The sequence below is a fragment of the Pongo abelii genome, chromosome X (assembly GCF_028885655.2).
Source record: "Pongo abelii isolate AG06213 chromosome X, NHGRI_mPonAbe1-v2.0_pri, whole genome shotgun sequence".
In the NCBI taxonomy this organism is placed as follows: domain Eukaryota; kingdom Metazoa; phylum Chordata; class Mammalia; order Primates; family Hominidae; genus Pongo; species Pongo abelii.
In genome coordinates, this window is record NC_072008.2 from 18,393,094 (window position 1) to 18,415,563 (window position 22,470).

The 22,470-nt window shown below is 40.1% G+C and overlaps 1 protein-coding gene across 4 annotated transcripts in view; it reads right to left on the minus strand.

Annotated features, from left to right (window-relative positions):
• Window positions 1-22,470, minus strand: part of SCML2 (Scm polycomb group protein like 2) — a 117,250-nt gene that overhangs the window by 61,677 nt on the left and 33,103 nt on the right. For all 4 annotated transcript variants that reach the window (XM_024241124.3, XM_024241127.2, XM_054544369.2 and 1 more), the window contains 2 exons: window positions 19,226-19,314; window positions 4,217-4,460 (listed from right to left, as the gene is read on the minus strand). In XM_024241124.3, coding sequence (XP_024096892.1) covers window positions 4,217-4,460; window positions 19,226-19,314 — 333 coding nt within the window. The remainder of the gene's footprint in view (window positions 1-4,216; window positions 4,461-19,225; window positions 19,315-22,470) is intronic.

The window sequence follows — 22,470 nt, forward strand, 5'->3', positions numbered from 1 at the left end:
AGGTTGTAGTTAGCCAAGTTCACACCACTGCACTCCAGCCTGGGCAACGGAGCAAGACTCTGTCTCAAAAAAAAAAAAAAAAACATTAGGTTGGTTTCCCCAGCAAACGGAGAAAAACCATAAATAAATCAGGTTACCGTGGAAGGTTCAGTTCACCAGGAAGTTATAATAATTCAAAATTGGTACACACTTGATAATATAGCCACAAAATAGATAAAGCAGAAAGCAAACACAGAAAGAAATACAAGGAAAAACAAATCCATAATTATATGAAGCCTATAAGGGAAAAATAATCTGAATAACAGTAAATTTCTCATCAGAAACCACAGAAGCCAGACGGAAGTTGCAGAATACTTTTCAAGTGTGAAAAGAAAAGAATTGGCCAGGCACGGTGGCTCACACCTGTAATCCTAGTACTTTGGGAGGCCGAGGCAGGTGGTTCACCTAAGGTCAAGAGTTCGAGACCAGCCTGACCAATATGGTGAAACCCCGTCTTTGCTAAAATTACAAAAATTAACTGGGCGTGATGGTGGGCACCTGTAGTCCCAGCTACTCAGGAGGCTGAGGCAGGAGAATGACTTGAACCCAGGAGGCGGAGGTTGCACTGAGCCAAGATCACACCACTTGCTCTCCAGCCTGGGTGACAGAGCAAGACTCCGCCTTAGAAAAAAAAAAATCAAAAAAGAAGAAATGAAAAGAATTATCAACCTAGAATTCTATATCCAGCAACTATCCTTCAAGAATGAAGAGGAGGGCTGGGTGTGGTGGCTCATGCCTATAATCCCAACACTTTGAGAGGCTGAAGAGGGAGGATCACTTGAGTCCAATAGTTCAAGACCAGCCTGGACAACACAGTGAGACCCCGTCTCTACTAAAAATTAAAAAAATTAGCCTGGGATGGTAACACATGCCTGTAGTCCCAGCTACTGGGGAGGCTGAGGCAAGAGGATCAATTGCTTGCATCTGGAGAGTTGAAGCTGCAGTGAGCCATGATTGCACCACTGCACTCCAGCCTGGGTGTCACGGCAAAACCCTGTCTCCAAAAAACAGAGAATTTGTTGCCACCCAACCCTAAAAGAATGGTTAAAAGAAGTTCTCTAAACAGGAAGAAAATGATAAAATAAGGAAATATTGAAAACCAGGAATTAAGAACAATTTAAAGGGTAAAAATGTAAATAAATACAACAGACTTTCCTTCTATTGAGTTTTCTAAGTTATGTTTGATGGTGGAAGCAAAAATTATAACACTAATGTGGTTCTCAATATTGAAGACAATTATATATAATAGAGGGTAAAGGGACATAAAGTGAGGTAAGATTTCTAAAGTTCACTCAAAGTGAATGTCAACTGGGGTAAAGACAGAGGAGGCAGATCTCACAAAGTATTGGGAAGCCACTTTTTCTTATTCTTTTTTTTTTTCTTTTTAACACTGTGCATTTCCTATTTACTCCTTGACTCTCTAAATCTAGCTTTTTAAGGAAGCCGAGTAACCATAGTTTTACTAAGACCACTAACGAGTTCTCCTCTTGCTTGACTTTTACACTGCCTTTGATAATGTTGGGTACTTTCTCCTTAAAATCTTTTCTCTCCTGTTGCCATGGAAGCCAACCTACTGATCTCCTACATTTATGTATACTTTTTTCCAGTGTCCTAGATTGACTTCTACTACCTATTCCTTATTTTTGTGCTTCTCAAAGTTCAGGTTTCAAACCATGTGCACTGGAAACAACTGAGCCCCACTTCGAACCCACGGATTCAAACCCCTGGATGTGAGTTCCCGAGCACTGCCTTTTAACAAGCTCCCCTAGGCAATTCAAGAGTGATAATTACTGCTTTAAATGTTGACCCACCAGGTTCTGTCCTGGTCCTTTTCTACCTCTACTTGTTATACATACACAATTAAAACACACTCAAAACTTCCACCACTTGCTGCTATCAACAAAATAAGTAAACTGCTCACCCTCCCATCCCAAGCATCTATAATCCACCTGGCACAAAGAATATTTATCTGAGGGAACATGATGACTCTCAAACCTGCTTTGTCAACAAGACCTATGTTTTTTGGGCTCCAGATCTGCATGTGCAGCTATCCAATGAACATGTGCACCTGTATGTCCCAAAGTTACCCTGAATCAGTTAGGACTGAGTTCAGCTAACAGTAATAGAAAAACCTAAAAGAACAGCGACTTATATAACATAGAAGTTTATTTCTCACAATTGTCTGAAAACAGATAATACGGGCTAATATGAAAGCTCTGCTCCACCAAGTTCTCCGGGACTCTGGTTCCTGGCTGCTTTCCCCCCACTCCACAGTGCCTAGCATATGGTCCCCATCTCATGCTCCAAGATGGAGCTCCAGTCAAAACCACATTCGTAACAGCAGGATAAAAGCAGAAAGAAGGAAAAGGAAAGGACATGCTCATCTCTCTATAATATACTTTCTGGAAAAGGTACACACTATGTGTACTTTTATTCCATCAACCAGGACTTAGTCTTCTGGCTAGGAGTCCGTATGTTAGGCAGCCAACTGTAATACCAAGAAAAAAAGAGAGAAGAAATACTGGAGGACAACAGCATTCTCAGCCACACGTTCCAAACCCACTGTGTTCCAAAGTGAACTCGTCAGTTTTTAGGATAAACTGGAATTTTGCACTTTTGTTATGTATCCATCCTACCTTTATCTCCATTCTGCCTGGCAAACTCCTGCTTCTCATCTAATACTCACATCATGCACCTTTTGTGATGCTTTCCTTTACGCAACCACCTTTCCCTCCAGCCAAGACTGGAAGTCTTTGGGCCACCTCCACATCTAGCATACATCTCTATTTTTGCATTGCTAATACTATATCTTTTTTTTACAAATCTATGCCTCCATGCATCCCTCTTCCATTAGAAGGTAAACTTCTTGAGGGTAGAGACTATGTTTTATTTATCTTAGTATCATATACACATAGATCTGTATCATACTAAATTTTACAAAATCAACCATTAATATCTACTTCCTAGACTTATAGCAGGAAACTGGTTAAAGATGTACCTAATAAAAAGGACACCGTGGTATATAGTACTGTAGTATAACGGAATGTGTTAAAGTCCCGAATTACAGATGATTCTAACAGCCATTGCAAGAATAATATGGCTATAAGCTCTTACCTAGACATTACACTCCTCTGTACACTTTGCGTACTTATTTTCTACATCTTTCTTTTTTTCTCATAAAAATAAATATACTTAGTAGCGTAAGTTTTTTAAGTATGTTTATATTCAATCCCACTAAGTTGATTTTTCATTTATTTATTTTTTTGAGACGGAGTTTCATTCTTGTTGCCCAAGCTGGAGTGCAGTGGCACAATCTCAGCTCACTGCAATCTCCACCCTCTAGGTTCAAGCGATTCTCCTGCCTCAGCCTCCTGAGTAGCTAGGATTACAGGCACACGCCACCATGCCCGGCTAATTGAATCCCACTAAGTTTATATTAAACTTAGGCCAATGATTGGGTTCTATGCTTAGACCCCAACTTAAGCCTCAGCAGTTACTCCATCATAGAAGACCAGGTTAGGCATATCTAAGCCCTTGAAAAAGTCACCAAGGAACATCAACATGTTGACAGCTTTTCTCTGAAAGAAAATATCTAGAAGATCATAGTACTCAGCTTAGGAAACACTGTTACAACTAATAAACATTACCACGACTAAAATAACATACTAATTTATGATGGCTTCCACAGAGTCAAAAATGTTCACTGTAGATTTAACTTAAGGCTATCAAAGTGTCGATTTAACTTAAAAACAGGACCAAAATCATGTAAGACATGTTTATAACAGTTGTTAAGCCCAGCGTTTTAAAAAATATCTTTGAGATATGAACAATGGAATACCATGTATAATTTTTAATTGAATATCAACTATAAAAGGAGCTGAGCGCATACCACCCCCCTTGCTTATAGCAACAAGACCTCAATGGTCCAAATATGACTTTTAGCTTTGTCCATATTCTCCAGTGTGGACTGGAACTCAGACTATGATGCTGCAGTGACCTCAAGAATTCTAATCATAGCTTTCCTTTACCTCCAGTTCTCTAGCCTGGACAGCGCTTTGTCCTGCCTGCCACGAGTTGGGGCATGAAGTCCTAGTACCACCAACGCCAATCACAATGCCACCAATGACGGTTACATCTAACTTCAATAAAGTAAAAGAAAAAGTAGTTATTATCTTACCACTAGTTCCTGGGGGTTGTAATACATCCCCTGTCAGGCGACACCACCCAACTGGGAAAATATCTCGAGAATCATACTTGCACCAGTAATCAAAAGCTCCACTCCAGCCATCGAATGTGATATGAACTTCATCCCCTTTAACATCTCCAATGGTCGCAGGACAGATGAGATACGGGTTCTTTTTGTCAATAGCTTCCAGTTTCATCCCCACCTTAAAATTATTTAGTGGAGGCTTTGGTGGTTCCTATCAAAACATTAAAAAAAAAAAAAAAAGATTTCATTGTTAAGATGTATTAAGACTCATGTGCTCGAAGTGAAAAGTTGCATATTCTCTCACAACCCTTAGCAACCAAAAATTAAGCTCCATGTTTAATTATCAATTAATACAGGAAGACAACAGTTCTCACAGATCTGAAACTCTGCTCTCCAACATCTCATATTTTCTCTGGAGCAGAGTCAAGAACCTGGAAAGAAACAAAACCAGCCGGATTCATTCATTCAAGAAATATGTATTATCTACTATGTACCAGGAATTTAAGATTCACTGATGAACAAATATATCAAACATCCCTGCTCTGGTAGAGCTTACATTCTAGTGCTGGTGGTAGTAGTGGTTGTGGACATGGAAAAGCAATCAACAAGAAATTTTACAACAGGCAGTCAAACAAACCTAACAAATATGTAAATTGGTGTGTCAAAAAGTGGTAAGTCCGAAGAAAAGAAACAACATCAGACAATATCCTAAAAGAAACTCAAACTATAAGAATTCTAAAGAAAATGAATAACTTAAAATTAAAAAAAAAGAAACTCTAAGTATAAAATACAGACACAAGAACATGAAAGTCATATAGTATGGGGTCATTTATAATACCCAATCCAGAAATCAACATTTTAAAAGTATTAGTCACAAAAAGGTTAAAGCACGTAAATGTTAACAGGATTGCTAAAAAGCCCAAGTGTTATGTTAAAAGCAACATCTTTTCTTTCAATCTGCATTTCATCCTACTAAATGGCACCATCACAGCAACCCAGTCACCTAAGCCAAAAGACTGGAAATAGTAATCCTATTCTACTAACACTTGTTCAAATTAAAAGAGAAAAAAAAAGAATTAAAAAAAAGTAGTCCTGGACTGGTGGTTTTCTGCCCTAATGAACATTAGAATCACCTGTGACCACACCGCCAGAGATGATAATTGGTCTATGGTGGGGCCTGGGAAGCAGTAATATCTTAATTATCAGGGAAATTCGAAGGTGCACTTGAGGTTGAGAACCACTACCCTAGATTCATCCCTTTCACTTACCCATAGTTCAATTAAAAACCACAACCTCCCAATCAGAGCTGGATTTTAAACCTAGGCAGTCTGTCTCAGAGTCACCTCCTTGGAGCACCCTACCCCAGCATCTGCCTGGACAACTCCAACTCACCCAGTTTAAAGCCCAGTTCTCCTAGCTTCCTTGAATGCTTCCCTGACCAACCCCTGCCCACTCCTAGGCCCAGTTCCAACTGAGCCACTCTCATCTTCAATCGTAATATCACTAGAGAAATGTGTTCATTCCTCTATGAGACTAAGAGATTATTAAAAACAGCATTCATATTATGATTTCCAGCACAATAACCAACAGCAAGCAATTTTTTAAATGAAAGAACCAAGGAATCACCCGAAAACAGTAAATAAGCTCTCAACTAATTCTCTCATCAATTTAAAAAATATATCTGGTAGGCTGGTTTCTTTTTCAAATGCCCCCCTTAAAACCCATCTCATCACCCTGTATTTTTCTATTGTTACTCTTTACACCCTTACAATCTGGAAGCTCCTTAATTATTAGCTTCCAAAGTCCTTTTAATTACATATTCTTTTTTTAATTTTTATTTTTATAGAGATAAGGCCTCACTATATTGGCTGGGCTGGTCTCGAACTCCTGGCCTAAAGTAATCCTCCCACCTCAGCCTCTCAAACTGCTGGGATTACAGGTGTGGGCTACCACGCCAGGCTGAATTACATATCTTAATTTGATTCTTAAAAACCACCCTGGGCTCAAACCTGTAATCCCTAATTCAGCACTTTGGGAGGCCAAGGCAGGTGGATTGCTTGAGCTCAGGAGTTTGACAACAGCCTGGGCAATAAGACGAAACCTCGTCTCTACAAAAAATACAAACATTAGCTGGGCATGGTGGCAGCACACCTGTAGCCCCAGCTACTTAGTGGGCTGAGGCAGGAGAATCACTTGAGCCCCGGAAGTCATTCAGGCCGCGGCAAGCCATGTTCTTGCCACTGCACTCCAGCCTGGGCAACAGAGTGAGACTCCGCCTCAAAAAAAAAAAAAAAACCCCACCCTGAAAGCTGGCAAGTCGAAAGGTAGATGATTAAAGATCAAAGTATTTGATAAATAGCTGGTAAGTAAGAAGCAGTGTTACATGAAAGGGCTAAAGGTTAACTGCCTGTTACTGTGTATGAGAAGAAAAAAGTGGGGAGGTGAGCCGCATTTAACAAAGAATAAACACGGCAGTTGACAAGTTTGTGCTAGATGCTCACAGAATGCAGAAAACATTTGAGGCACACATAAGGATCCCAGGACCTTACACTGTCATATAACAGACTGAGACTTTCTGTAGCAAAGCAAACTAAGTTCAAATGGCAATGTATATTTTCTGCAACAAAACAATTAAAAAACTGGAATAAGCAATGCAATAGAACTAATTTTAAGATTCAAATATATAACCTAGGCCAGGCATGGTGGCTCATGCCTGTAATCCCAGCACTTTGGAACGCCGAGGTGGGCAGATCATCTGAGCCCAGGAGTTAGAGACCACCTGGGCAACATAGCAAAACCCTATCTCTAAAAAAGCATAAAAATTGGCTCACGCCTGTAATCCCAGAACTTTGGGAGGCTGAGGTGGGTGGATCATGAGGTCAGGAGGTTGAGACCAGCCTGACCAACATGGTGGAACCCCGTCTCTACTAAAAATACAAAAATTAGCCAGGTGTGGTGGCGCGTGCCTGTAATCCCAGCTACTCAGTAGGCTGAGGCAGGAGAATCACTTGAATCCAGGAGACGGAGGTTGTGGTGAGCCAAGATCGTGCCATTGCACTCCAGCCTGGGTGACAGATCAAGACTCATCTCAAAAGAAAAAAAAAAAAATTAGCTGGGTGTGGTGGTGCATGCCTGTAGTCCCAGCTACTCAGGAGGCTGAGGCAGGAGGATCTGCTTGAGCCTGGGAGGTGGAGGTTGCAGTGAGCCAAGATGGTGCCACTGCACTCCAGCCTGGGCAACGGAGTGAGATGCTATCTCAAAAAAAAAAAAAAAAAAGACAGGGAGGGAGGAAGGAAGGGAGGGAGGGAAGGACAGGGAGGAAAGGACAGGCAGGGAGGGAGGAAAGGACAGGGAGGGAGGGAGGGAGGGATAGACAACCTACAGAAAGGGAGAAAGAAAATATTGGCAAACTATCCATCACAAGGGATTAATAACCAGAATATATAGGGAACTCAAACAACTCAATAGCAAAAAACAAATAACCTGATTTTAAAATGGGCAAAAGACCTGAACAGACATTTCTCAAAAGAAGACATAGAAATGGCCAAGAGATGCAAATCAAAACCACAATGAGATGCCATCTCACCCCGGTTAGAATGACTATTATCAAAAAGACCAAAAAAATAACAAATGTTGGTGAGAAGGCATAGAGAAAAAAATAAAACTACCAAATGACCCAGCAATCCCACTTCCGGGGGTACATAACCAAAAGAAAGGAAATCAGTATATTTAAGAGATATCTGCACTCCCATGTTTACTGCAACACTATTCACAATAGCCAGATATGGAATCAAAAGTGTCCATCCATGAACAGATACTTCTCAAAAGAAGACATACAAGTGGCTAACAAGCATGTGAAAAAAATGCTCAATATCACTAATCATTAGAGAAATGCAAATCAAAACCACAATGAGATGGCCTGGTGCAGTGGCTCACGCCTGTAATCCCAGCACTCTGGGAGGCTGAGGTGGGTGGATAACCTGAGGTCAGGAGTTCAAGACCAGCCTGGTCAACATGGCGAAACCCTGTCTCTACGTATAATACAAAAAATGTGCCAGGCATGGTGGCTAGTCCCAGCTACTCGAGAGGCTGAGGCATGAGAATCTCTTGAACCCAGGAGACAGAGGATGCAATGAGCTGAGATTGGGCCACTGCACTCCAGCCTTGGAGACAGAATGAGACTCTGTCTCAAAAAAAAAAAAAAAAAAAAAAAAAAAAGGGGGACCCACAATGAGATACCATCTCACACCAGTCAGAATGGCCATTATTAAAAAGTCAAAAAACAGCAGATCCTGGTGAGGCTGCAGAGAAAAGAAAATGCTTATACACCGCTGGTGGGAATGTAAATTAGTTCAGCCGCTGAGGAAGGCAATTTGGAGATTTCTCAAAGAACTTAGAACTACCATTCGACCCAGCAATCCCATTACTGGGTATATACCCAAAGGAAAATGAATTGTTCTACCATAGACACATGTTCGCATATGTTCATTGCAGCACTATTTATAATGGCAAAGATGTGGAATCAACCTTGATGTCCGTCAATGGTGGGCTGCATAAAGAAAATTTGGTACATATATATATCATGGAATACTATGCAGCCATAAAAAAGGACGAGATCATGTCCTCTGTAACACAGATGGAGAGCTGGAGGCCATTACCCTAAAGGAACAGACAAACCAAATGCTACCCTAAAGGAACAGACAAACCAAATGCTGCATGTTCTCACTTACAAGTGGGAGCTAAACAGTGAGTACACATGGACACAAAGAGGTGAACAACAAACATCAGGGCCTACTTGAGTTGAGGGTTGAAGGTAGGAGGAGGGTGAGGATCAAAAAACTACCTATTGGGTACTATGCTTATTACCTGGGTGATAAAATAATCTGTGCCCCAAATCCCCCCAACACATAATCTATGCATATTACAAACCTGTACACGTACCCCATGTACCTAAAATAAAAGTTGGAGAGAAAACAAAAAAAATCAAGTGTCCATCAACAGGTGAATAAAGAAAATGTGATATATATACACAATGGAATATTATTTAACCATAAAAATGAAATCCTGCCAATGCAGCAACATGGATGGAACTGGAGGTCATTATGTTAAGTGAAATGCTTTTAAAGAATTTGGTTTGTCATCATCATCAGTCCTTTAATAACTTCCTGAACACAAAAATATAATTTGCAAAAGCAATAGCTAAAATAAACAAGGAATTCTCTTTTCTTTTATGGTGAGACAAAAATGGTTCTATTCTAGAAGATGGCTAGCAAAGAATGCTCTTTTAACCACCTCCTTTTTTTGTTTTGTTTTTTTTGTTTGTTTGTTTGTTTTTGAGACAGTCTCTCTCTGTTGCCCAGGCTGGAGTGCAGTGGCACGACCTCGGCTCACTGCAACCTCCACCTCCTGGGTTCAAGCAATTCTCCTGCCTCGGCCTCCCGCGTAGCTGGGATTACAGGCACATGCCACCACACTTGGCTAATTTTTGTATTTTTAGTAGAGATAGGGTTTTGCCATGTTGGCCAGGCCGGTCTCGAACTCCTGACCTCAGGTGATCCACCCACCTCGGCCTCCCAAAGTGCTGGGATTACAGGTGTGAACCACTGCGCCTGGCCTTTATTTTATTTTATTTATTTATTTTTATATAAAGGGCAGGGTCTCCTCACTATGTTGCGCAGGCTGGACTCAAATCTCCTGGGCTTAAGCAATCCTCCTGCCTCAGCCTTCCAAGTAGCTGGGACTACAGGAACGTGCCACCACATCCAGCTTTTAACCTCCCTTCTTGATTACCTACAATATGATTCTCCTTAAAGGCTATTTCTTCCCATGTCCCACAAAATCCGAAACCAGTCTCAGCATTCTCTGCATTACTCCTCTGCCTGGGGAATAATCCTACTCTTGTAGCCTCATGGTTCACTATCTTCCTTCCTTCACATCTTTACTCAAAAGGTACCTTCTCAGACCCTCCTGGCCAACCTGTCTAAAACGTCGACCTCTCTTCTAAGCATGTAAGAGTATAAAACATAAGATACACTTTCTTTATTTAGCATGATCTATTAAACATTTCCCCAAGTAGAAAGTAAGCTCCATAAGGGCATATTTTATGCTTTATTTACTGCTATATTCCCAGTACCTGCCTCTGACCACAAACTAATAAATGAACTTCTATCTCCTTATTTTTAATCAACTACTTATTTGACCTCCCAATAATTTTAGTCCTTTAACCTTCATTTATTCATTTACAAATATTTACTTAGTATCTACTATATTCCAGACACTACTGAAGGTTCTTGGGATATATTAACAAGCAAAAAAGACAAAATCCCTCCCTCACAGCACTTACATGCTAGTGAGGAGAGACAATAAACATAATTTAAAAAGTAAAACACATACATTAGAAATGATAAATGCTATGCAGAGAGAGAGAGAGAGAGAAAACAGCACAATAAGAAAAATCCAGAGAGAAATGTAGGAGGGGTTGTACAACTTCAAATAGAGAAATTAAAACAAGTCTCATATAGAAGGTGACATGTGAGCAGAAATCTGAAGGAGGGAAATGGACAGAACCAAGGCCCTAAAGCAGGAGCTGTGTCTGAAATGTTCAAAGAACACCAAGGAAGTGAGTGTGGGTAAAATCTAAGTAGGAGAGCAGTAGGAAATGAGGTCAGACAGATAATGAGGGGTCATATCATATATAGTTTTATAGATCACTGTAAGGATTCTCGCTTTTACTCTGAGTAAAACAGGAAGCCCCTGGAAGAGTTTGAACAGAGGAGTGATATAATTTGACTTATGTGGGTTTTTTGTTTGTTTTGTTTTTGTTTTTGAGACAGAGTCTCACTCTTGTTGCCCAGACTGGAGTGTAGTGTCGCAATCTCAGCTCACTGCAATCCCTGCTTCCTGGCTTCAAGCAATTCTCCTGTTTCAGCCACCCGAGTAGCTGGGATTACAGGTGTGCAACCACAACGCCCAGCTAATTTTTCAATTTTTGGTAGAGACAGGGTTTCACCCTGTTGGCCGGGCTGGTCTTGAACTCCTGACCTCAAGTGATCCGCCCATCTCAGCCTCCCAATGTGCTGGGATTACAGGCATGAGGCACCATGCCCGGCTGTGATTTACATTTTAAAAGGAATACTCTGGTTGCTGTGCTGATGATAGCCCGTAAAGTTATAAATTCAGAGACCAGTGAGAAGCTACTGCAGTAATCCAACTGAGATTGAAAAAGACAGCTTGTACCAAAGTGGTAACAATGGAGATGGCAAGAAGTGGTTGGATTTTGGATATACATTTGTCCCTCAGTATCCACAGAGGACTGGTTCCAGGATCCACTGAAGATACCAAAATCCAAGGACACTCAAGTCCCTGATATAAAATGGCACAGTATTTGCATATAGCCTATATACATCCCCCCATATATTTTAAATAATTTCTAGATTATAAGTAATTTAAGTAATCTCTAGATTACTTATGATACCTAATAGAATATAAATGGTATGTAAATAGCTGTTATACTATATTTTTTTCACTTGTACTATTTTTTTACTGTATTTTGGGTTGTTTTTTTTTTTAATATTTTCAATCTGCAGTTGGTTGAACCCATGGATGCAGAACCCGAGGATATGGAAAGCTGACTGTATTTTGAAGGTACAGTCAATAGGATTTCCTTATGGACCAGATGTAGGGTGTGAAAGAAACAATTACCAAGGTTTGAGGCCTGAGCAACTAGAAAGATAGTTTCCCCTCCCTGAGATAGGGAGGTTAACAGGTGGAGCTGTTTGAGATGTCCATCAGACATCCAAGTGGAGATGTAGAGTAGGTAGCTGGATATACAAATCTGAGTTGGGAGTAAGAGGTCTGGGGTAGAAAGACAAATTTGAAAATCATTTGCATATAAACTGTATTTAAAGCCAGATAATTAGATGAGCTCACTAGGGGATTAATACAGGTTAGGGTTTCTCAGCCTTGGCACTACTGACATTTGGAGCCAGAATGGGTGTATGGGGGTGTGTGTGTGTGTGTGTGTGTGCATGTGTGTGTATGTGTATTCTGTGCATTGTAGGATGTGAAGCAGCACTCATATCTAGGTTACAAAGCATTATTTCACTACTCTCTTCTCAGCATCCAAAACCAACTTATTCCCTTGTCTTTGCCCTGTTATTCCAAACCTTAGTTCAATATCACCATCCACTTCACCTATTTATACTTAGCTGCTGCTATGGTTTGGCTGTGTCCCCAACCAAATCTCAACTTGAATTGTATCTCCCAGAATTCCCACGTTGTGGGAGGGACCCAGGGGAGGTAACTGAATCATGGGAGCTGGTCTTTCCCATGCTATTCTCGTGGTAGTGAATAAGTCTCACAAGATCTGATGAGTTTATCAGGGGTTTCTGCTTTTGCTTCTTCCTCATTTTCTCTTGCCGCCACCATGTAAGAAGTGCCTTTCGCCTCCCACCATGATCCTGAGGCCTCCCCAACCATGTGGAACTGTAAGTCCAATTAAACTTCTTTTTCTCCCCAGTCTTAGGCATGTCTTTATCAGCAGCGTGAAAATAGACTAATACAGCTGCTGAGCACTGCTGCAGCAAAGTCCCTCCCACATGCTTATTACATGTAGTGACACACATTTTTACCCTTCATCCTTAGCTAAGCCCTCCAAAATACTGTCATGTGTCCCTAGACCATTCCCTCTCCCATCCCATATGGCAGCTGTTCCAAACCTTAACCATTCTCCTTAAGATAAATGATGCAGCCTCACTGTATGTTTGTTATTTTGTTAACTGACTTTATCCCCAACCAGTATGTATGAATTTTCTTCCAGCCTTTGCCAGTTTCCTACTTTGCAGAAATAGGAATTTGAGGTTTTGTTTTTTTGTTGTTGTTGTTTTGTTTTAAATCAGGGTCTCACTCTGTCACCTAGGCTAAAAGGTTAGCATGCAGTAGCGAGATCATGGCTCATGGCAGCCTCAACCTCCCAGACTCAAGTGATCCTCCCATCATTGAGGTCTATTTATAGAAATAGTAAATTGAAGCCATCAGGAATGATCTCCATATAGTCTGCCCCAAAATTATAAATTTAGCTGAGGACACTTTTCACCTGGACTTTAGCTCTTGCTAATGTAACTGATGATTTTCTATCTACCAAATAGTCAAAAATCAGCTTTCCTCATAAATGACCTTCCTTAAGTACATGATATGGGCCAGGCACTGTGTAATTCTGAGCTGTACTTGAGACTGTTAACCACTCACTTATCCTTGCAACTCTGCCCCACTGGATTCAATGACACTGGCTTATTCTAGTTTTCCTCCTCCATTTCTAGAGCTGCTCCTATCCCTTTACCCACCCTATAAAGTAGGTAGGTATTTCTCAAGGCTCTCACCTCGACACTCCTCTCTCTTCCTTCTATATATTCTCTGGACTAGCTCATTTAAGCTCAAAGCTTCTATCACTACTATTTCTGCTAAAAATTTCCAAATCCATGTGCCCAAGCCAAACTTTGTTCCTAAGTTCTAAACCATTTACTTTCAACAGCCTGATAGTCATCACTACTCAAATTTCCCAAAGACACCTCAACACGTTCAAAACTAAGCCCATCTGTTCCTTCCATAAATATTTATCTTCCTGTATTCTTTTATCCTTTCTTCATTCTTTTAACAAACAAGTATGTGTCCAGAAACTAATATAGGCACTGACAATACAAAAACATGCTAACTGCTCAAAAGGAACTCACAGTCCAGGAAGAGAGACAGTAAAAATAATAATATAATCTAACACATACAAAGATTGGGATATGTACAATGCTATAGAAGTATAGGAATGGGCCGGACACAGTGGCTCACACCTGCAATCCCAGCACTTTGAGAGGCCAAGGTGGGTGGATCATTTGAGGTCGGGGGTTCGAGGCCAGCCTGGCCAACATGGCGAAACCCCGTCTCTACTAAAACTACAAAAAAAATTAGCCAGGAGTGGTGGCAGGTGCCTGTAGTCCCAGCTACTTGGGAGGCTGAGGCAGGAGAATCACGTAAGCCCAGGGGGCAGAGGGAGACTCTGTCTCACCAAAAAAAAAAAAAAAAAAAAGTAGAAGAATGGAGAAGGGGAATTAGGGATATTATCTTGGAGGATTTAACGTCTCACTTGAATCTTTAAAAAGTAGGAGTTAACCAGGGAAAACCAACATGAGTCAAAACAGAGCTCTAAAAATAAACAGGGTATCTACAAGCTATCACAAGCAATTTAAGAACATAACATCCAAAGCAGGGAGTGGCATCCCTAAACCTGATCACACAGGACCTAACGGGCCATATTGAAAAACTTATACTTCTTCCTGAGTATAACCAGGAACTTCAAAAGAGTTTTAAACAGGTAACTTGGTAAGGTTTTTGTATAAGATACACATTTCTAGCGGCTGTGTGAAAGGGTGAAAATTAGAGTCAGTTAAAAGGCTAGCACAACAGTTCAGGCAAGAGGAGAGCCTTATAAAAGTTGTCGGAATCAAAATGGAGTCACTCATGCCAAACCCTAACAAAATGGACCATAGAGGAGGGGCTCTCATGTACACACGCCTATGATAAAAACTATTACAAGGACTCTCTGAAAACCGCAACCTTACACAAAGAATACTCCTGCAAGGACATCTATCCAGTAACTGTTCAACCCCAGATACCACTCTTGTTATTTGATCCTTGTGGCCAAGGATAAGTGTTTCAAAACAACTTATGTAACCTTCCTTGTTTTGCCTTTAAAAGCTTCCCTTTGCCTTACCTTCACCAGATATGCCAATGATCCATCACAGCACAAACATCCTGCATTGTAATCCCTTGTCATTCGTTCCCAAATAGACTATTTTTTTTTGAACAGCCTCTTTCTCTGTTGTTATTTTAGGTTGACAGTCTGCCCAAGGAGCAGTGGTGGTAAGGTTAGAAAGAAACAGAACAAATAAATAATTAGGAAGCTAAGAGAGTGGACCTCCAGAGGCCAAAATCAAGGAAAAGTGAGGATTCAAGATGATGATTCTAAGAAGAAAAGAAATCCAATAGAAAAACAGTCAAAGGGCCAGGCACAGTGGTTCACGCCTGTAATCCCAGCACTTTGGGAGGCCAAGGCAGGCAGATCACCTGAGGTCAGGAGTTCGAGACCAGCCTGGCCAACATGGTGAAACCCTGTCTCTACTAAAACCACAAACATTAACCGGGTGTGGTGGCACATGCCTGTAATCCCAGCTACTCGGGAGGCTGAGGCACAGGAATCACTTGAACCCGGGAGGCAGAGGTTGCAGTGAGCTGAGGTCACACCACTGTACTCCAGCCTGGGAGACAGAGTGAGACTCTGTCTCAAAAACAAAACAGAAAAATAGGCAAAGGCTATAATCAGACAATTCACAGAAAAACAAAAGGCCATTAAACAAATCTTAAAAGCACAATTTCACTAGTAATCAGTGCAATGCAAATTAAAACAATGGGATACCATCCTCATCTTCACCACTCCCTCCAAAAAAAGAGTCACGAAAATTTAAAATGGATAATATTCAATGTTAGTGAAGGTGTGGCGATACAAACATGTTTATGGGCTAATGGTGGAGCACAGCTTAGAACAGGGGTCCCCACCCCCCCAGACTGGTACTGGCCTGTGGCCTGTTAGGAACTGGGTGGCACAGCAGGAGGTGAGCAGCAGGCAAGCAAGCGAATCTCCATCTGTATTTACAGCTGCTCCCCATCACTCGCATTACCACCTCAGCTCTGTCTCCTATCAAGAGAGGCATTAGATTCTCATAGGAGTGCAAACCCTATTGTGAACTGCACGTGCGAGGAATCTACATTGCACACTCCTTAGGAGAATCTAATGATAAACCCAATGTGTTTGAATCATTCCGAAACCACCCACCCCTCCATCCATGGGAAAATTGTCTTCCACGAAACTAACCCCTGGTGACAAAAAGGTTGGGGACTGCTGCCTTAGAATACCCTTTGGGGATGCAATTTAACAGTATATATCAACATTTAAAACATACACCCCTTTGTTTTTTCTTTATAATTTTTAAAAATTTTTTTCAGGCAGGGTCTCCCTGTGTTGCCCAGGCTGCTTTTTAACTCCTGGGCTCAAATGATCCTCCTGCCTTGGCCTCCCAAAGTGTGAGCCACCATGCCCAGCCAAAACATACGTCCCTTTGAACAAGCAATTCTAGTTCCAAGAATGCAACCGTTCACATTTATACACAAAGCTCTTTATAAGAATGCTCACTATAGAGCTGATCTAAACAAGAATGCGGAGATGACCCAATCATTCATCCTTACAGTTAAGTCAATTCTAGGGTTAAATGAATTCTGATGATCCATACTACACAACAGTACAATACAAGCTAAAATATATATGAAATGAAATAGAACGATTTCCAAAACTATGTTAGGAGAAAAAGTAAACCACAGAATAATATGTACAATATATTCCAACTGATGTTTAAGGAAATAAAAGCCCATATTTGTTTGTAAATGTAAAGAAAAAGGTCTGGGAGAACAAATAAAACTTCAATTTGGAAGGAAGAGAGGAATGGAGGAATGAAGGAATGGTTGGGACAAAGGGAGATGCATTTTTCACTCTAGCTAAGAGTATAGCTTGATTCCCATCCCCTGCCCCCGACCACATGAATTACTTTTATAATTTAAAAAATTGAAAACATAATGTGTATGAGAAGTGTGGCATGCTGATTAAGCAATCTGACTAGTAAAACAGATCCAATGGCTTTTCTAAAGCCACAGCCCAAGCTAATAGGTGTTCAATAAATAAAGACTTCTGCTAAATATTTTTTAACTGGCTATTCTCACACATGGCTTACCACTGGCCAAAGGGCCTGTGCTGCCTGTGTCCCTTGCTGGTAGGGCAAGTCCGCTTTCTGCATTCATCTTACTCAGAGGCGTACCCACAGAATTTTTCTTTGCAATGGAGGCATAGTAATTGATGTTTCACATCCTTATGCCTTCAACCTTCTTCAAAAGCTTTTTAAAACAACAATCAATTCTTACCATTCCAAGTATAGTTGTAATAAAAGTTAAGTGATTGAAAAACAATCAGGAGAAAAGGTGAGAAAGAAACATTTTGACTCATAATTTAACTAAAACGTGGCTTTTACTGTTTCTTAACATACTCTTCAACATTTTCTCAAGAACATAAACTACTTTGGAAATTTTTCCTCTTTTTTTATACAGCAAGTATTTCCTCATAACAAATTCTTTCTGATGACTGCTTTTAACATTACTTCTGAAACCAAATCTCTCCAACTAACTTTCAAGTGACTTTTTGGCCCATCATCTTTTTCTCCAATATCAAAGGGACTAACACAGTAAAGTGAGGTGAAGCTTCACTTCTGAATGCAAATAAAAAATAGCAATGAATATTTGCTTCCAGTAGAGCACTCTTTTTATATCTACAGTCAAGAAAGAGGCTACTAATGAAATTGGACTAGTGGGTTATTATAATTGAGACTTTTTTATGACTTGCTGTTCTGGGCTGAATTGTGTCACCCCCAAAATTCATATGTTGAAGCACTAACCCCCAGTACCTCAGAATGTGATGGTATTTGGACACAGGGTCTTCAAAGAGGTAATTAAGTTAAAATAAGATTATTAGGGTAGGCCCTAATCCAATATGACTGACATCCTTATAAGAGGAACAAATTGGACACAGATAAACAGACCACATGAAAACACAGGGAAAAGGCAGCCATCTATAAGCCAAGGAGAGGCCTCAAAAGAAACCAAACCTGGCCAGGGGCAGTGGCTCATGCCTGCAATCCCAGCACTCTGGGAGGCCGAGGCTGGCAGATTACCTGAGCCCAGGAGCTCAAGACCAGCCAGGACAACATGGCGAGACCCCATCTCTACTAAAAACACAAAAATTAGCCTGGTATAGTGGCACGTGCCTGTAATCCCAGCTACTCATGAGGCTGAGGCATAAGAATTGCTTTAACCCGGGAAGCCGAGATCACACCACTGCACTACAGCCTGGGTGACAGAGCAAAACTCAGTTCCAAAAAAAAAGAAAAAGGAGTTCAAGACCAGCCTGGCCAATATGGTGAAACCCCACCTCTACTAAAAATACAAAAAAAGTATCTGGGCATGATGGTGCACGCCTATAGTCCCAGCTACTCGGGAGGCTAAGGCAGAATTGCTTGAACCTGGGAGGCGGAGGTTGCAGTGAGCCAAGATCATGCCACTGTACTCCAGCCTGGGTGACAGGTGAGACTCTGTCTCAAAAAAAAAAAAAAAAAAAAAAAAACCTGCTGACACCTTGATCTCAGACTTCTAGCCTCCACAACTGTGAGAAAATACATTTCTATTATTTAAGCTATTGTTACGAATTTAATTGTATCATCTCAAAATTCATATGCTGAAGCACCAACCCCCAACATATATGTATTTGGAAATAGGGCCTTTAAGGAAGTAATAAAGGTTAAGTGAGGTCATAAGGGTCGGCCTCTAATCCAATAGGACTGGTGTCCCTATAAGAAGAGGAAGACACACTAGGGATGTGCATGGATAGAGAAAAGGCCACATGAAGACACAGCAAGAAAGCATCCATCTGCAAGCCAAGAAGAGAGATCTCACCAGAAACCAATGGAATACCATCCTCATCTTCACCACTCCCCAACAAAAAAGATTCCCAACATTTTAAAAGATGAAAAATATTCAATGTTAGTGAAGGTGTGGAGATACAAACATGTCTATATGCTAATGGTGGAGCATTGCACATATCTGACGGCACCTTGATCTTGGACTTACAGCCTACAGAACTGAGAAAATAAATTTCTGTTGTTTAAGCCACCTAGTCTGTGGTACTTTGTTATGGCAACCCTAGCAAACTAATACGCTTGCCAATCCAGTAATTTTAAAAGTATGTTTGCTTTTCCATGTCACAGAAGATTAAGCATTTAAGCATTCCCACTAAAACAATAAAAACACGGCAGCTTTTTATAACATCTTTCTTACCTTCTTAAATAATGTGGCAGATGCCATTTCAGACCCATTTAGTGTCTTTAAGAGGAACATCGGCCAGGAGGATGTATTCATCTGGTACCCTGTTTTATAAAATAAATTAGGTATCATGAAAAAGCCTCCCTGTGATACTATTAACAAGTTGGTATAAAAATAGGTTTCATTCACCATTCTTCTCGAGAGAATGACTTTCTTATCTAAGAACTTTGAACATGGGCAAGAGGAGCAGATGTACCCTCCTCTCATTGCTAGTGTCCCCACTGTACTGTCTGGCAACAATGCTACAGTGGGGATAGAAACTCTCATTTTAAGAGAAGTCACTAGCTAGAATTCACCAACAAACATGTATATAATACAACGGGTGATCTAAGCTGGAGCCTGGGAGAGCTTCCATTCCACCACCAACAATCACACAAGCAAGGGCAAAGGCTGTAAAAGACTTCTAGCCCCCTTTTCCTCAGGGCCCCAGGCTTCTTTCACTTCAGAAAGACAGTTTTCTGTCAAACTCAGCACATATACACACACAACAGTACATTTCATTGCATGCAATTTTACCTCAAAAGAAAAAAACCTATAGATATTTACTCGTTAATGATATATATGTTAAAGTATTTAGGGAACGTGCACTGATATCAACAACTCACTCTGAAATGTACTAAAAAACAAGAAGTATTGATGAATAAATAGAAGGGCAGATAAATGGACAGATATGTGATAAAGTAAATATAATAAAATGATAATGGTAGAATCTAGAAAGAGGACATGGGGGTACTCACTGTAAAATTTTTTCACCTTTTCTGTATGTTTGAAATTCTCCATAAAATGTGTTAGAAAAAAGACAGCTCTCACTTTAGCAATCTTAATACATACTAAAAATGATCTTCTTTTAGAATTTGTATCAGATGCTATCAAAATAGACTCAACAGGTGTCTTTCCTAGAGATCTCACCAACTAATAGTTTCACAGCATCTGGCATATGCAGCAGGGAGCAGGGGTCTGCTAGTTTTACTGCTGGCTGGGGACAATCTGTTTCATGCAATACCTGCTTGCCTCAATGCCAGAATTAGAAAGAACTTGGTATGCGCCCCTGATGTGTGCATACATTAAGACAGGGAGGCACATGAATCACTGGCAATGGGTGCAGGTTTTGTCCTATTTTCCATCAATAGAATAAAACATACAAAAAAGGTAAGATGGAAAGTCATCCTCTAATAATCCTGTACCAAAATCCCCTTAATCTGACCAGAGACACAATTGTTGGGGGAAAAAAAAAAAAAACCCAAAACAAAACAGGGATGGGGGGTGATTTGTTACATACTCCCTTATAATAAATCAACATTATTATTCTCCATTCTGTGGAGAGTATTGCATAAGAATCATTCTCTGGTCCTTAAGCCTTTCTCTCAACCCCCATATTATCCTATTCCATCATGTGCCCAGATTTTCCTGAATGTAACATTTTACTTAATTCTGTAATTGCTTAAAGTCAAATATAGATTAAAAGACCAAAATTGGATTAAGGTACATATAAAAACTTTAAAAAGAGATAAAACTAATCTATAAGGTTAGGAAGTATAGATGGTAGTACCTTTAGGAAAGGAGAGATTATGACTGGTTATCAGCAGGAGTAGGTCTTCTGGGGGGCTGATAATGTTCTATTTTCTGATTTGGATGATAGCTTTACAGATGTGTTCATTTATAAGCTATATACTTATGACCTGTACACCTTTCAGTTTGTGTGTTAAAACTTTATAAAATCTTTTAATAATAACCTTTAAAGTTTAAATAAATAAATCTTTTTAAAAGGAAAACTAAACAAGTTGTATTAAAATGGAAGTTAAACTATTCAAAAGTACCTAAAAAGCAAACTGGCACCAATTGTGCATTTTTAAATATATTGCCAAAACAGATACTAATCAGCACATATTTCTATACATTTCATATTGTTAAATAAAACAAAGTCTAAGAATTTTATTTAAAAGAATGACCATAAATCTAGTTACGTATTTGAAATGCTGACAATTACAACAGCAGCATCTCCTTTAAACAAACTGCAAAAACATACCATATTGCAGCAAGAGAAATAAAATCCAAATAGGGAAGCACTAAGCCCAGGATTGCACTTATCTTTCACACAGAATTCTGTGTAATTTGAGAAATATTATAAACAACAAATAAACAACAAAAGACATGAGTGAAAGGCGGCAAAAGGCAAAAAACAAACATGCCCCAAACCATCTTCTTGGAATAACATATCTCCAACTAGTTTTTAAAAATATTTCAGCCAGGCACAGTGGCTCACGCCTGTAATCCCAGCACTTTGGGAGGCTGAGGTGGGAAGATCACCTGAGGTCAGGAGTTTGAGACCAGCCTGGCCAACATGGTGAAACCCTGTCTCTACTAAAAATACAAAAATTAGCCAGGCGTGGTGGCGGGCACCTGTAATCCCAACTGCTCGGGAGGCTGAGGCAGGAGAATCGCTTGAAACCAGGAGGCGGAGGTCGCAGTGAGCCGAGATCACACAACTGCACTCCAACCTGGGCAACAAGAGCGAAAACCATCTCAAAAAAAAATATTTTTTAAACCAAATTAGTTATAACGAACAAATAGAACAAGGACAGCATAAAGAGATATTACTAAAGAGTGACTATTGTTAATATCTTAAATTTGTGGTTCTCAAGGAATTTTTTAATAATAGGAAAACAAAAAAAATCCATTCTTTTATTGTGCTTTGCAACAAGGAATTTTCATTTTCAGCACTGTAAAGAACCAAATAAAAGTAAATACCCACCATTCACTCAAAGTATAGAACAGCAACTAAATAAACTAAATCATTTCTTTCCTACAGAGTATCATGGTATGCTTACATTTTAAAAAGAAAAATGTTGCCCCAAATTAGTTACACCCTTTTTACCTTTCAAAAATGTGGCCAAAATTAAAGTACGTATTTTGTACCTTTAAATCTTTGCTAAAATCTCCATTTTCTCCTTTTCAAAGACCTAAAGGTACTAATTCCTGCCCCTCTCGCTCTGATTTCTTCCCACTGTAGGTGAAATGAAATTCTTGAGTTTGAAACTGGAACCTGAATGTGGAATCACACCCTTCCCCTAGGCTTATCCCCATACCAAAATTGCTGAATGGCTCAGTGGACAATATTGAGAGAGCATGTGCCTTATATCAAATGCTACAAAGTTCTTCCCCAGAAGGAGTTCTGAATCTGCATATGTAATCTAGTAGAG